Raw genomic sequence first — 15,940 nt, 5'->3', positions numbered from 1 at the left:
CCATGGTGAGGCTACACCTGAAATTCTGTGTGCACTTCTGGCTGCCACATCTCAAAAAAGATATAGTTGTATTAGAAATGGTACAGAAAGGGGCGACCAAAATGATAAAGGGGATGGAACAGCTCTCCTGTGAGGAAAGGTTAAAGAGCTAAGGGCTATTCAGCTAGGAGAAAAGATGGCTGAGGGGAGATATGCTAGAGGTCTATAAAATCATGTGAGGACGAGAATGAGTAAATGAATCGGTTATTTACTCTTTCAAAAAATATAAAGCCCAGGGGATACTCCATGAAGTTAGTAAGCAGCACACTCAAAATAAATCAGAGAATTATTTTTCACTCAATGCACACTTAAGCTCTGAAATTCATTACTGGATTCTTGGAGTCAGGATTCTGGGCTTGATGGACCTTTGGTCTGACCCAGTAAGACAAAACTTAGACAAAACTTACAGCCCTTTGACTTTTCTTTCCCACCAGTTGCACCCTCCCCACACACAGTTAAAAAGTATTCATTTATAATAACAGATTGCACATTAAAAAGGATTATTAAAGTTTTCTGAGATAAATATATTACTTGCGACATGTATATTATACTTATAGGAACTGCTGTGGTGCCAACTTTAAAATCCTGCAAAAAATCAAAAGAGACACTCAGAACCAGATATTAGGCCTATTGTAATACATGTTGGGTGTGATCTTGGCCCTCAGAAAGCCATGAGTAAATGGAATTATAATTACTATATTTATTTATATAAGAAACTTATAACCCACCTACATTCCAGGCAGGAAACAAAAAGACTTTCATAAAAAAAAAAAAATGAGACAATACCAAAAGCTCAACAACAGAAAACCCTGCTCTTCTAATTACATTAACAGATATGGAAAAGTATGTCTGTGTCAATAGGGGCCTTCATCTTGGACTAACACCTTCAAAGTTCAGCAGTTTCAGGGCCAAACCATACCAAAACTGCCAGCACTCAAACAATAACAACCCTGCTTATGAAAAAGTAGCATTGCAAATATTACACCAGGCCCTAAAACACCAATACACTTCTTATTAAGAAAACAGAACAAGCCAAGCTAGGATAGATCCCTACACAAAAAGTACTTGTTAGCAGAGTACCTCACCTCAGTCACACATCCCGAGCATAGATAGACTCTCACCAAATGCAGAATAAAAAGATCATAAAGTAAAAATAGAAATGTGCAACTGGAAACTGACAAAAATTATACTCTATATGCAGTGTAACAGTGGAAAAACAGAAATATTACCATTCCTAATAAAACATCATCAATAAATTCAAGAAATATAAAACATCAATAATAGTAAAACCATACTAATAAAGTGAATAAATATTGCAAGACAGCTAACACAGAGAATAATATCTAATAATTAAAAACTAGTATACACATTTTTAAAAATTTCCCAGACACCAATAAAATATTTCAAATCAGCAGACATATCCAACAACACCCAAGAATTTAATTTATTATACTTATATCCCGCAACTAGCCATTCTAAGTGGGTTGCAATTAAAACTAATAATGGATTTTAAAAATTTCTTGCTTGAGAACTTTTGATTTCTAGATGCCCTGAGATTGTCATGGATTATCAGGGGGATGGAGTGGGGTTGGTGCGCAAAACCTCTCATTTCTATTTCATATATACACACACTCTCATACATGCTCACTCACACCCTTCATACACATGCACACATCACACACACACATATGTGCTCTCTGGGGATGCATAAATAGCACAGAACTCCCACCAACAAAATAACATCAAAATGAAACAAAAAAAAACAAACAAACCCTTGCAAACTGCTCATATGTACTTGTAACCCTGTTCTCCAGTCTTCCTGGTGGGAGAAGGGGGGTGGGGGGTTGGTATCACACTCAGGTACTGCAGAGACCTGGTGAAACTCTACACAACCCCAGCAATTCTTCAGGACAGATGAGAAACTAGTGCTTCTAGGCTCCTTGAAGATCAGAATAACAGCCCAGACATTAAAGCTCTCTATACAGAGTGGTCTTCTAATCAAATTAATATTTACTAATGCAAAATGCAAAGTTGGCTGAGTTGACAAAAATTATTACTTCCACAATTACTGTCCAGAACCAAACAGGTCACCAATACAGCTTCCTACGGTTTTGATTGCCTCCCCTGCCTCCAAGACTAAGAACAGATATGGAATTTGTTGCTCCTACAGACTTTCCCTTCTACCTGTAGCCCATTCAGCCTGACTTTCTTCAAATTAGGATGGCAGAACTCCTTGGGTTGCAATCACTTTTCTTCTTGGTAGATTCAAGCACCAATGTACTTTTTCTAGATCACTCTGTTGCGCTCCTGCTCGCAGGCCGAGCCACGAGCAGGCGCTGACGTTCACCGCGGCAGGGAGCCGTGGACTTCAGGGCTTCTAGCAGCAGGGAGTGCTGCCGACGCCTTCATCCTCCTCGCGGCCCGGACGCCACGGTCCTCGGGCTCCCTTGCGGTGTGGAGCCGCTTTCCAGCCTGCCTTCTGAGGCAGGGAGCTGCCTCTGGCCTCCAGCCTCGGGGCCTGCTCCTCGGCCCAGCCCTGCTCCTCCGTCGTTAGCATCTGTGCAGGGCTGCTGGCCATGGTCCTGCATAACTTCCTGCTTCCTGTTCCTAAGGCACGGGCCGTGCCTCCTTCAGAGATATAAAGGGCCTGTGGTCGGAAATGCCCCGGGCCCCACCTGGACTCCTCTCAGGGCATTTCCTGATCTTCAGCCCTATTTAAGGGCCCAGCTTCCAGTCCTTAGTTGCCTTCGCAAGGAGTTAGTATCTTCTAGGACTTCTTGTCTTCACTCCTGCTGGTGTTTCCTGTTCTTCATGGGATCCCTCATCGTTCTTCATGTTCGTGGTCTCTTCTGGATTATCTCTCATCTTGTCCTGATGTTTCATGGTCTTCCTGATGTTCCTTTCTGATGCCTCGTCTCCACTTCTGCTCCCTGGACCCTTGGTTCCTCATTGCTATCTCTTCTGGCATGCCATGTTGTGTCTCGTCACCTCGTGGCATGAGTCTGCCTTCTCGTCTGCAGCGCAATCTTCCGGAGGGTCATCCTCACCTGAAGCCAAGTCTCGTCTTGGTCCCCTGTCTCATGCCTGAAGCCAAGTCTCATCTCGGCCCTCGGATGTTCTTGTGGCTGCTCTGTTCATGCCTAAGACTCTGACTGAACCTGCTCCGTTCCAGCGTGGTCCGTGACCAGCCATGGGTGGTTGTGTAAGGCGCTTCTACTGAATCTTCGCCATGTTCCGGTTTCATCTTCTATGTATTCATCTGGAGTCTGCTTCGCACTCAAGCGTGGTCCGCGACGAGTCCCGTGGGTCCGCCCTGTGGTGGGCTGTGTAGGGCGCACTGCATCGCAGCCTCAACCCAGTACTAGACTTTGTTCCTGAACCTTGATCCTGAGTCTTCATGCTCAAGCTTCTCGTCTGAGTCCTCATGTCTCCAAGTTCCTTGTCTTGAGTCTTCATGTTCCAGAGCCTTTGTCTGCCCTTGTCTCCTGTCCAGCCTGCTGCCTTTGCCATTCCCAGCGGCAGGTCCGAAAGGGCTTGGAGTAGTCAGAGGACCACTCAGACACCAACCTCGCGTGGTTGGTCTCACTCAGTCTGTGCAAGTCGGCAGGGGCCTGGCTTCCTGGTCTCAATCCAAGCTCGGACATGTCTCACCAGCCTCGGTACTGCCTTGGAACCCTCTGGGGTTGTGCCGTGGCCCATGGGCACACAATCTCCTCGGTAATGGGACTGCTCTGCTAGCACTCCCTAACACACTAGGCTAGTAAATGCCTTCTCTTCCCCTAATCTCCTTCCCCTCCAACTCCAATCCCTTTCCAGAGAGCAAGCTAGTGTGAAGCTACCTCTCTCTCTTTCACTCCTTTCTTCACCACTTACGCTAAAGCTCCACTCCACCTCTAAGAGTCTGACTTTAGATACTTATGTAATATTGGAACCCTATCCCATTTGGGGATGGGCCATGCAAATGCCAAACTTCTTTTCACACATCAAAAGCCATATGCACACGCTACAGTTACATATATCTACCACGGGGTTTGGGTCTCCAAATGAGTCTGTTTTGCACATACCATGATAGGAATGAACCTCATTCGTAAGTCAAGGTATGTTGGATATGATCTCAGCCTCTCAATTGTACTGCTAGTGCTAATCTTAAAACTTGCATTGTGCCACAGAATATAATATGTACAGGCGACATATCAAGGTGCACTTGGAAGTTATTTTTAATCAGGTTGGTGGTGCCCAATATATTTGGGAGTATTTCTATACCTTTTGGCCACATATTCTTAGTCTCTGATTATATCTTTTGGTACTTGACGATTTTCTTCCTCTCCATGCAGATTTATGTGTAACCGTCTTTTAGAGCACATAAAATGATAGAGCTTCTGATGCCTGTTTAAGAGCTGAACACTAGCCTCAATCAACAAAAATGGTCCTGCAGATAGTGTAGCGGACCTGACCCAAAGGCAAGGGCTGTATTCCTCACACTGCATGGGGAAAACAGCACAAAAACATTTCTTTCCCCTCTGTGACCCATCTGACTGCACCCTAACCACTTCCATTAACCTTTCATGAACCCACTCCGTGGGATTAAGAAGGGTCTCACTCAAAAAGATACTTTCCAAACTTATTTTCTGTTCCAGGGGTTTCATCAGTCAAAGAAAAGTCTTAAAAAGTCACTGATCAATCAGGATTCATGGTATATAGCAATAAGAAAACAGCAACAAGAAAACAGCAACAAGAAAAAACACACTTTCTCTAATGATTCCCAGTCCAAATATCTGCACCTTTTTTTCTGCTTCTTTTCTACCGTAAGAACTAAATATTTGTCCTTCCTCAAAATGAGATGGCATTCAGTGCCCACATCCTTCCACAAATTTCTTCCCAAGTAAGGGAGTTGGTCCCAAATAACCTGGTAATTCATATTTCCCCCCTAAGTGGCTCGGTGGCACCTCCTAGGAGTCTAATCAGGCAGTCTTGGGGGAGTGGCCTTGCTAGGCCAACTGGACTGCAGAGAAGAGAAGAGATTCACCCACCCTGGCTTCACTCCAATTTCCCGCAAAAGGCTCCTCCCAAAGACGTACCCACTTATATTTAAACTGGGCAAATTCCCCTAGTCGCTCTCGCTCTCTCAAAACCCTCTCTTAAAGACTTATAGGTTTCCCTAATAAACTTCTGAAATAACCTCTACTGTTGGGCTTATTGTGATTATGCATTGTGGCATCTCTTAAGATTTCTTAAAAGAGCAATTTTTAGAGGCAAGAACATAATTTAATGCCTGTGTTACATATGTATCCCCAAAAATGACAGGCATAGCTAGCTAAGCAGAAGGAATCTTGAAAAATTTTTGATACTGATATTTGCCCCAAAATGGGAGGAATCATAAACGATTTGGTTTGTGCTGGGAACACTAATCCTACACAAACTACACTAACACTGCTTCTTTAACATGTTCCTAATTTTCTGACATAAATTGCACTATGCCTGAAAACGCAGATAATTCAACAAGAATATTACAGGTTACTAAGGGGCTGATTTACTAACAAATGTGCATGGTGGCATATAAATACATATATGACAGTGAGCAGATCTACACAAGTATTTCATATCATATGCGCATTTTATAAAATACGAGTACCTCTACCCCGCAACATACGCATATATGCATGCTTACAAGTGAATGCATGCAATGCATTGAAAGAATTTATATCAATGCATTGAACTTGTGCACCTTTCCTGTCTATTTTGAAAATACATGCATGTATATTTTACACGTGAAAATAAAGTAGGTCTTATTCACGTAAGCCCTATTTAGGTGGATAAGTTGGCTAATTTTAACACATTTGCACGTAAATGAAAATAACCAGTTTTACCAATTAGTCTACCAGTTTGCCCAGTCCTTCTCTAGGTCATCAAGACCTTCCTAGTCCTTCTGCTGGAATGCCCACCCACCCAGTCAGTACTACACAATAAACACGTTTAATAGCACTTACATCTGATAACTAGCAGGTGTAAAATTACACGAGTAAGTTGGTTAATCATGTATGCAGATGTCCAATAAAATAGCAACTTACACACATAAGTGTTGTCTCCAACCAAGAATGCCCCACGACCACCCCTTTTTTTATGCACAGACATGTGGGGGCAAAACTCAAAAGTACATATTTTTTACTTCTCTAAAATAAGGCATACAAAAGTAGATGCTACTTGGGCACACATACACCAAATTTTACACAAGTAACATTTTGAAACTTCACCCCAAAGGCTTTTTTCTCATTCTGTGCCTATAAGAAAAACAGCTTAAAGGTGAAGTTTCAAAATGTTACGTGCATAAAAATTAGTATATACGTGCATAAATAGTCTCTACTTGTTTTGAGCCAACCCGTTTGCTTATTTCATTTTACTGTTCTGTCTCCGCTATGCATTTCCTGGGCGCAGCATTAACAGATAACTTAATTCAGTCCTTACTCATGCACACAGGAGGCTGCTTCTTCAGCTCCAGGCTTTATTAACATGTAAAAACAACAGAATCTGACTGTGCACACATAAACTGAAGGCAAGAGCTGCCAGCACACAGGCCGATCCAATGCAGTGCGCTCAGCCAAGCACACAGTTTAACCCTTGGTTGGACGCGAGTTTTGGACGCACGTCCACAGAACCCTTATTCTATAAGGGGATTAGCACATCCAACCCCTCGCAAAACTAATAGCTCTCATCACATGCAAATGCATGTTGATGAGGCTATTAGCTATTCTCCCCGATCCTAAAAAATAAATGTGCGCCTGACCGCCACATTTTTACCCTCAGAAATAATTGTCTGCCCAGAGCAGGCGTTAATTTCTGAGCAGCCCAAAAAAGTGTACAGAAAAGCAGAAAATACTGCTTTTCTGTATTTCCTCCGACTTAATATCATGGTGATATTAAGTCGGAGGAACAAAAAGGACAGAATGCAAAATAAACAAATAAATAAATAAATAAGTATGCTGTGGTCAGGTTAGGAAAAGGGACGCTCAATTAACGAGCGTGCATTTTTCAAAGCAGTGGCTGTGCACAGGTTAGGAAAACAGACACTTGTAAAATTGAGTGTCCGTTTTCCTAACCTACTGACAGCCGACCTCTCCTGGGCGCCCGCTGCCAAGGAGGCACTAGGGATGTACATTTGTCCACAGCGCCTCCTTGGCAGTGCGACCCCTCATTTAAATATTTGATTGCGTGCCCAGGAGAAGTGGCTGGATGCGCGTTAGGAAAGCGGACGCTCGACACTGAGCGCCCATTTTCCTCGCTGGTTTATTGGATCGGCCTGATTGTCTGGGTCATTGAAAAAAGGTCAGGTAAACGAATATAATTCTGCAGGGCTGGCCAGGTTAGCTGCTGCTTCATATAGGTCTGACCAGAACTAACCAGAGATAAGATAGCATCGAGGTAAGAAAACTCTCAGGCACCTCTGCTTTCAGTCAGCTGCTCTGAATTCAGCAGAAGTTGTGAACATGCAGATCAACCACCAATTGGCAGTATAATAGTAAATTCCTACTAATTATACACCAGTTGCATTACATTCTGGATAAGAACGATTTTTAGGACATTAATCCATTCTTTTGTCCTGTCGGTGTTGGATTATGGGAATGCCCTTTATGTTGAGCTGCCAAAGTGTTACATTTGTTCGTTACAACTTTTGCATAATGCACCCACTTGGTTGTAGTTCGGTATTCTTTGCATGACCATATTACACCAATATTGTGTGAGCCTCATTGGCTGCCTATCAAACAAAGAGTTATATTCAAAATTTTGGCCTTGGTACACTGAGATATCTATGGTAACGGCCCAAATTATTTGAAAAATTTGCTATGCGTTCTGGCGGACTCCAATGCACAATTACAGCATACTCATCAATGGGCTTTTTCTATTGTGGCCTCCTCCTTTTAGAATGGTCTTCCAATGAGTTTGCAACTAAAAACAGATTATAAAGGTTTTAGGCAGGCGTTAAAGGCACATTTGTTCGGCGAGGCTTTTGATTAAATTCTGTTCTTGATTATGCTTTTTATTTGATTTGATATTATTTTATTGTTAATAATATTGTGTTTTATTGTGTATGCAGAATTTTTTTTATTCTGTTGCAATCCTCCTTGAATAGTTTAACTGATAAGAGGGCAGAATATAAATGTTTGTAAATAAATAAATTATTAAATTAGAACAGTACATTTTTTAACACTCCAAAAAGTAAATTATTTTATTTATTCTAGTAGGACAATTTTTTAGCAGTCTTCCTAAAACATTACATTAAACTCTAGTTACTAGGACAATCAAACAAAATAACCATATAGTAAAAAACCACGTGTCCACATTCCCAATGTTCTAAAATACTAAAACATTAATATAAAAAATGTATTTCATGGAAAATACAATATTCTGTAGCTTTAGAGAAATGTTGAAGATATATTCTCCAGTCCTTCAGTATCTTCCACTGTTACACAAAATCTTTATAATCCAAGGAACAATCCTCATATAATCCAAAGGACTCTCCGGGTTATTCTTTGTTGACCAAATTTCCAAATGTTCAGAAGCTCAAAAGAAGAGATCAGTTGTTCAGAGAAGGCAGAGAATTCAATCTCACATTCTTTTCTCCAAATATCCAATCCAAAGTATGGAAAACAGCCTTTAAACAAGGTTTATTTCCATCCCGCCTCAGTTTCACCCTTGCCCAGTATAATAGTAAACATGGAAACTATGCAAAGTAAAGCATGCGCACAGAATTAGTAATAGAAGCAGACAAGCTGCTGTGGAAGTAGGACACTGTGAAAACAGGACATCAGTGAACAAACAGGAAAGCACCTGTGGAGACAGGACAGTACTTGTATATTCCGTATTTTATGAAAGTAAAAAATACGCACATGTTTTCACTTTCACACAGATATATACACATGTAAAAAAGGGGCAGCCTAGGGCATTCCAGGACATAGCGAAAATATTTTAAAAGACGTGTGTGTACATTTTCCAATTTACTCACTTGTTTTTACACCTATTAATTATCTAGCGTAAATGATATTAAATGTGTTTATTGTGTAGTACTGACTGGGTGGGAGGTCTGGATGAATTGGAGGGAGTTCAGGTGGAAGAACCAGTAGGGTCTCAATGACCTGGAAACAGACTGAGAAAGCTGGTGGACTAATTGGTAAACTGGTTAAAATTGGCTGACTTATGTGAATAAGTCCTATTTTACTTTTGTGTGTGCAATATACACATGTATATTTTTAATTCGGTAGGAAAAATATGCAGGTGCAATGCTTTGATATATGTAGTTTCAATGCATTGCATTCGCGGGGCCAAAATTATAGAATGCACTACCTATGGACCTGAGATTACAAGCTGATTTTAAGAAGTTCAAACAGGAACTAAAAACTTGTTTGTTTGAAAAGGCATATATGGCTGAAAAATGAGATAGTGCTCTAATCTTAACTTTCAACATTCCTTATTTTAATCATTTTATTTGTTTGATTTCTTTTAACTATTTTACAATAATTGTTTTCATTTATTCCTGTTATTATTGATATTTAAGGATTTAATTGTCTATTAGCTCTATATGTATCTATCCTATGTATTTTAAAAAATCTGTAAACTGTTGTGATGGCGTGTCTGAATGACGGTATAGAAAATCTGATAAATAAATAAAATAAATGTGTACATACACGCATATGTTGTGGGTAGAAAAATGCATATTTTATAAAACATGCATATATCATATACATGGGTTATAAAATATTATGGTAAATCTACGTGTAGCCATATATATATGTATATTACACCTCCCAATATTTATGCCCCAAGGGGCAGATTTTAAAAGGTACGCCGGCAGTGAACATTTTTGCGCACAACCCGGCACGATTTTATAACACGTATGCGCAACCACGTGCATGTTATAAAATTGAGGGTCAGCGAGTGCAAAAAGGGTGCACACTAGTGCACCTTGCGCATGCCGAGCCCTCGGGGAGACGAGCTGGCTTTCCTCGGAGGGAACTTTCCTTTATCCCCCCACCTTCCCCTCCCTTCCCCTACCTGTCCCACCCCCCAGGCCGAAAAAAAACCAAACCTGAATCTTTATCTCACGTTACGCAGGCAGGCGTAATTTGCGCACGCCGGCTGACTGCCAGCGCATGATCCCCCGGCCCAGCGGCCTTGCAGAGGCCTCTGGCTCTGCCCCCGCCCCTCCCCCACCTCGTCCCCGGACCGCCCATTTTTTCAAGCCCCGGGACTTACACGCGTCCCGGGGCTTTATGCGCCCCTATGCACGTAAATCCTCCTGGATTTATGCGTGTAACCCTTTGAAAATCTGCCCCCAAGTGTGTTATGAATTGCAAATCTGAACTTTAATTGTATATGATTAAAAGATAAATAAAAGTCTTTATCCACTAAACATGGGGCTTTCTGTATTAAACAGATATGAAAAAAGTTTCAATGACAGAAAAGCTTAAAGACCAGAAAGAGAAAAATGCATTTTGCACAATTTAAAACTGGAAGACTTGCTTAGCATAGAAAAATTCTCATCTAGGAACTAATAATACATTTATGTGCCTATTACATTGTTTACCAATTCATGGGCAATGTAGGACAGATTGGGAAACTTATGAGAGAAATGATGGGAAGGGGAGTGGAGGCAAAAACAGTAACAGAATACAAAAAAGCCTGGGATAAGTAAGCACAGAGGATCCTTGAATGAAAAGATGTGCATTTATAACTGAAGACTTAGAGGCTCATGTACTAACTTGCAAACCTTTTTTATAAGAGGGATTAACCTTGGACAAATATGTGAAAATGCCCGGAAACACCAAATAACCAGAACATTTCAGTGTTTTAGGGTCTTTTTCTGGGTGTAATCTCTCTTGCACAACATTTTGCAATTTTTGGCCAGTCCCCATAATAAACATTTCGCTGCATGCAAAAGTTTATTTAAATGCAGGGATGGTAACTTTCAAAGGGGCACGTAAGTGACATTGAATCATGTGCGTTGGTGCGCACCCAGGGACGTGGCTATTTTAGGTAGGCGCACCCAACTGTGCACAACTATTAGATGTTGTTAAAGTGATCTACTTTATATACAGATCAAATTTGTCAGGACCTAACTTGTCCAATAGCAGAGGCACCCTCTTTGCACAGCTCTGAGCTGTAGCCTAGACAGGTATGGCAAATGCTATAAATAATCCAAGTGAAGACATTTATTTTGATTTACATGCAAACGTATTTGACCAATTTTGCAAATGTAAAGTGCTTACATTCCAGGTTTCCAGACTCTAGACCATGAAGACCAGATTGCTTTGCTAAAGGGCTCAGCAGTGGAAGCCATGTTTCTTCGCTCAGCTGAAATTTTCAACAGGAAAATGCCACAGGGACATGCACACCTTCTAGAGGAGAGAATTCGCAATAGCGGTAGGTGCTTTTTTTTTTTTTTTACTCACAGGAATAGTTACTTTCACAAGCAATAAGCAATACATTTTGGTAGTCCCTGCCCCAATGTATCCCCGGTGACAGGAGCTTACTTGGGAGGTCATGGGCATACCTGGGAACTTTTGAGTTCTGCTCAACCTGTGATTTCTCAAGATTAGTGGGGGGGAGGGGGGGCAGTGGGAGGAGGAGGAGAGGGAGAGTGGGAGAAAGGAGAGCAGGTACTGATTATTATTCAGTTGTCATTTTAAATTAATGTGACCCCTACTTCTCCTATCTGACTGTCACTGAGGCTACGTGGTATATACTTCTCTGGCCTTGAAAACCTTTACCATTAACCCCTGCAGTCCTAGTGCACAGGGCCAGTGCAAGGGTCTGTAGTGCCCTAGGCAGACCAATGTAACACCACCCCCTGCCCAACCCACCGTAAGTTGAAAGTGCCCCTCTTACAGTGGTAGATATATATATATATTGAAGAATTATTAGCTATAATTCTTCAAGAATGTGATGGGGCACTAGTGGACAATATGTATATAGTCATGTTCTCCCTCTTACAGTTCTCTCTCTCTCTCTCTCTCTTCCCCTCACCTCTTCCTCCCCCCTACTTCACCAATGTGCAGTGCAGCATTTCGCTGCATGCAAAAGTTTATTTAAATTCAGGGATGGTAACTTTCAAAGGGGCACGTAAGCGTACATTGAACCATGTGCGTCGGTGCGCACCCAGGGACGTGGCTATTTTAGGTAGGCTCACCCAACCGTGCACAACTATTAGATGTTGTTAAAGTGATCTATTTTATATACAGATCAAATTTTGTCAGGACCTAACTTGTCCAATAGCAGAGTCACCTCTTTGCACAGCTCTGAGCTGTAATCTAGACAGATATGGCAATGCTATATATAAGAAGACATTTATTTTGATTTACATGCAAATGTATTTGACCAATTTTACAAATATAAGTGCTCCCTCTCCCCCTCCCCCTACTTCACCAATGCTGCACTGCACATTGGTGAAGTAGGGGGGAGGGGGAGAGAAACAGAGTGGGGTGCCACCCGGAGATTTTAGGGTCTTGCGCGGAGACCCGAAAATTTGTCTAAATCTCCGGAGTCTCCAGGCTAAATCTGGAGAATTCCCAGGTATGGTCCTTGGCCATTGCAGCTCCCAGTCTCCCAGGCTCTTCCTATATTGGAGAGGGGAGGAAGGGCAGGTCTTTCACAACCCCTTGGGTTTTTCTGGAGGTCCTCTGCAACAGTCCAGATGGAAAAAAAACACACACACCACCATTGTGTTGTTCAAAATAGAATACTTTACTGATAATACTTGATTGGAGGTGAAAATCACAGTGGATACATTTTTGTTCAATGCACAGTCAATACAGAAACAAAGTCCAAGAAATCATAATTTCGGTCGATAGCAATTCTGCATATCCCCAGCAGAGGGTGGTAAAGAAACCTTCACTGGGTGCTTCCCCTGGTAGTACTTGAAAATCTGGAGGTAATGCTCTGGAATTCAGTAGACTAAGATAGACGAGTTTCTGACCGATGCTTTCCTCAAACAGAAAATGTATGAGACCTCTTCCCTGTAAGGCAGTCTTCTACTTTCTTAGTCACCTCAAAGATAAAAATTCTCTTTCTTCCTTTCAGAGAGAAGCAGGAGTATGAGGTTAACCCCCCTCTTCTTAGAGACCTCTTACTTGCATCTTCAGGATATCTAGGAATACACTTTTGAACCCCAAAACTCAAGGCTTCCTAGTCTTGAAGGCCTGGGCACCCCGATCTTCAGCCCAAGCCAGACAGAATAGGCAATCCTCTCCCCTTGGAGAACCCCCCACCCCACCAACAAACCTCTGTCTCTGAAAGAGAGAATATGAAGAACCTTGAACCACGAGGGGGTCAGGAATTTTGTTAAAACAGTGACACCTCCCACTGAGAAACGTCAGCCACCTTTACCACTCTCTCTGACCTCAGACTTAGGGTCTGAGGCCTATTAGTAAGGGACAGTTTTGCGATTCCCCCTTACACCTTCTTAAAAGATCAATAGACAGTGCTCATATAGGAAATTAAGTAATTTCTAGATATCACAGTTACTTCAGAGTTGTTTTTTTTTCAACTATTTAAGAAAACACACAGAAAACATAGAATGGTAGCAGGAAGCAACAATAAATGCCAACAATAATACAAACATCACTTCTCAGTATGGGCGAGAGAACTTCCGTAAATTCTATTGAGCAATTTTAAACAGAAGAGATAGTAAGCAGAAGAAAGGAAATAAGCATTAAGGAAATAAGAAAGAAGTAGCTCAAGGGTAGAGCCTCCTCCAGTTCTAGTATGGTCCCCCAATCGAGCTATGCAAATCAGCCTTGTTCTTGAGCATGTAAGTAAGTTTATCCTTTAGAGCAATTTCAACAAGTGGGACATTTGTGAGGAAGATTTCGCATAAACGTTATGGTGGTTCTAGCAGCAGGTAGACATTGACCAACCAACATTTTAGTTGTCTTGCCCATTTGAATATCGCTTCCCCCGTCCCAAACCCCTAACAAGCATAACACTGGAGACAAATCATTAGAAGCCCCAGTAACATCTTAAAGCACTTCTGCCAACACTTCTGCACATTCCTACCACATATGAAGGGTTGAATCTAGGTCCCCACAGCCACGCAGCACAAAAACCTAGAAGCACATTTAGAAAAGAAAACTGGGTATCTATAGAATCTGTGAAGCAACTTGTACATTAGTTCCTGGCTTTTATTACAAGTTTTTTTTTTTTTGCGTGTGGTTCAATTCACAGAGCCTATGACACATCAGTTTAACCTTTCCCTTTTGTGTCCTTATCAAAGGAAGATTAAGTAAGCCATACACAATTTGCACTTCTGTTTTTTTATGCTAGGAAATAAAATCCTTGGGAGCTGCCACTTACTAATTGCATGTCTGGATTTTGGTGATATTTGCAAAAAAAAAAAAAAATAAAAATGCACTGATCAATTTGACGGGCCAGATCAGTTGTTTCTGGAAAACAGAGCCAGGATACTAGTGGTAAAAATCCTCCCAGCGATGTCTGTACCAGTGTGGATCCCTTTCACAGGGCACTTATATTGATGTCCATAAAGGGAATCTCGCATGCAGATAGAATAACTGACCTTTTTTAAAATGTACAGGAGGCCGACTGCTGAGGGAAGGATCCAGAATGAACTTCCAATTCTGTTTGCATGTAGGGAAAACATTATAAAAGTATATCTCAAAAATTCCAATATGGGTTGAAATATTCCCCAGTTAGCTAGGAATAATGCATTAAGCAATTTTAGGCCTCTCTAGCAGCACACATGCCAAGGGAATGCATCCTTAAATTCTAATGCATCTTTAAAAATCTTTTATTCTCATGCTAGCAAGAAGCAGAAATCACTGAGATTTTTGTCTGGACACATGGGGAGGCGAGCAGCTGACATACAGACAGGCAGCACTTCTAGCCCTTGTTCTGTATGCTACCTAATGCCTTTGCTCTAGTTCTGTAAGCCGACACAGAGGAAGATGACATAATTTGCCCCTTCAGAGAGTCAGGGGAAGAGAAAGATCTGAGCTCTCCAAGCTCATTATCCTTAAATCTCTCCAATCAAATCATATGGTCTGATAATAGACAGACATCCCTGATTCAAGGTCAGGGGCCCGATTTATAGACAGTTTTACAGCAGGGCTAGCTGCAGAAGTGTTTTCTAGTGGTGCACGGGCAGTGGTATTAGTATAAAAGCAATGGATAAAGTAAAGAGTTTGATACTATGAAGAGTAACAGAAAAATTGCGTGGATAACATTCCCGTTGGCCAGTGAAGGTTCACAATTGTCCAGTTCCTCACTTTGCCCTAATATGCATATTTCATTTCTAAACATAAATGGAGGGCAGTTTTAAAAGCCATTTACACAAGTGACCAGAAATTTACCTGGTTCAGCTGGCCTGTCTGAAGGTCGCCCTGCAGAGTACTATTAGCAGCATTTGGGGGGAGGCCTTCCCAGGGAGACATTTTAGGCAGGATCAGAAAATATCATGTGTAGATTGAAGTCTCTGATCTGCAGGCATCATTTTGCCTAGAGATTCTACCCGCAGAAAAAAAAATGGGTGCCGAAGTCCACATGTCCTTTATAGCCAAGGGTAATTTTCAAAGGAAAAGTACATGCATGCTCACGCTCCCCCTTCGAAATGTCGTGCAAAGCCTGCAGGTTAAAAAGTACCTGTGGAATTTACCCCACAGTGGAATAATTCCACTGTTCAGATTTTGCCTTTATCCACAATTACCGGGTGATGATGATTGTGCAGGTTATGTAGATTGTCAGGTTTTATGTAGAACTTTTATTTTTAATGTGAGAATTCCTTTGCCTTTACTTAATGAAATCAAGTTATCCTAACCCAAGGGCATGGTCCAATCCTTTCACCCCTGCTGGGAAGCTGTAAGTGTTTCAGTCCACTAGAGGGTGTATTAGGATCCTGAAG

At 41.6% G+C, this 15,940-nt stretch overlaps 1 protein-coding gene across 2 annotated transcripts in view; it reads left to right on the top strand.

The window, feature by feature from the left end:
• Positions 1-15,940, top strand: part of NR1H4 (nuclear receptor subfamily 1 group H member 4) — a 143,408-nt gene that overhangs the window by 112,082 nt on the left and 15,386 nt on the right. For both annotated transcript variants that reach the window (XM_029599726.1, XM_029599727.1), the window contains one exon: positions 11,305-11,451. In XM_029599726.1, coding sequence (XP_029455586.1) covers positions 11,305-11,451 — 147 coding nt within the window. The remainder of the gene's footprint in view (positions 1-11,304; positions 11,452-15,940) is intronic.

This window comes from Rhinatrema bivittatum, chromosome 4 (genome assembly GCF_901001135.1).
Source record: "Rhinatrema bivittatum chromosome 4, aRhiBiv1.1, whole genome shotgun sequence".
Taxonomy (NCBI): domain Eukaryota; kingdom Metazoa; phylum Chordata; class Amphibia; order Gymnophiona; family Rhinatrematidae; genus Rhinatrema; species Rhinatrema bivittatum.
Note: the sequence above shows the minus strand (reverse complement) of the source record. Positions and strands in the feature narration are given on the sequence as shown.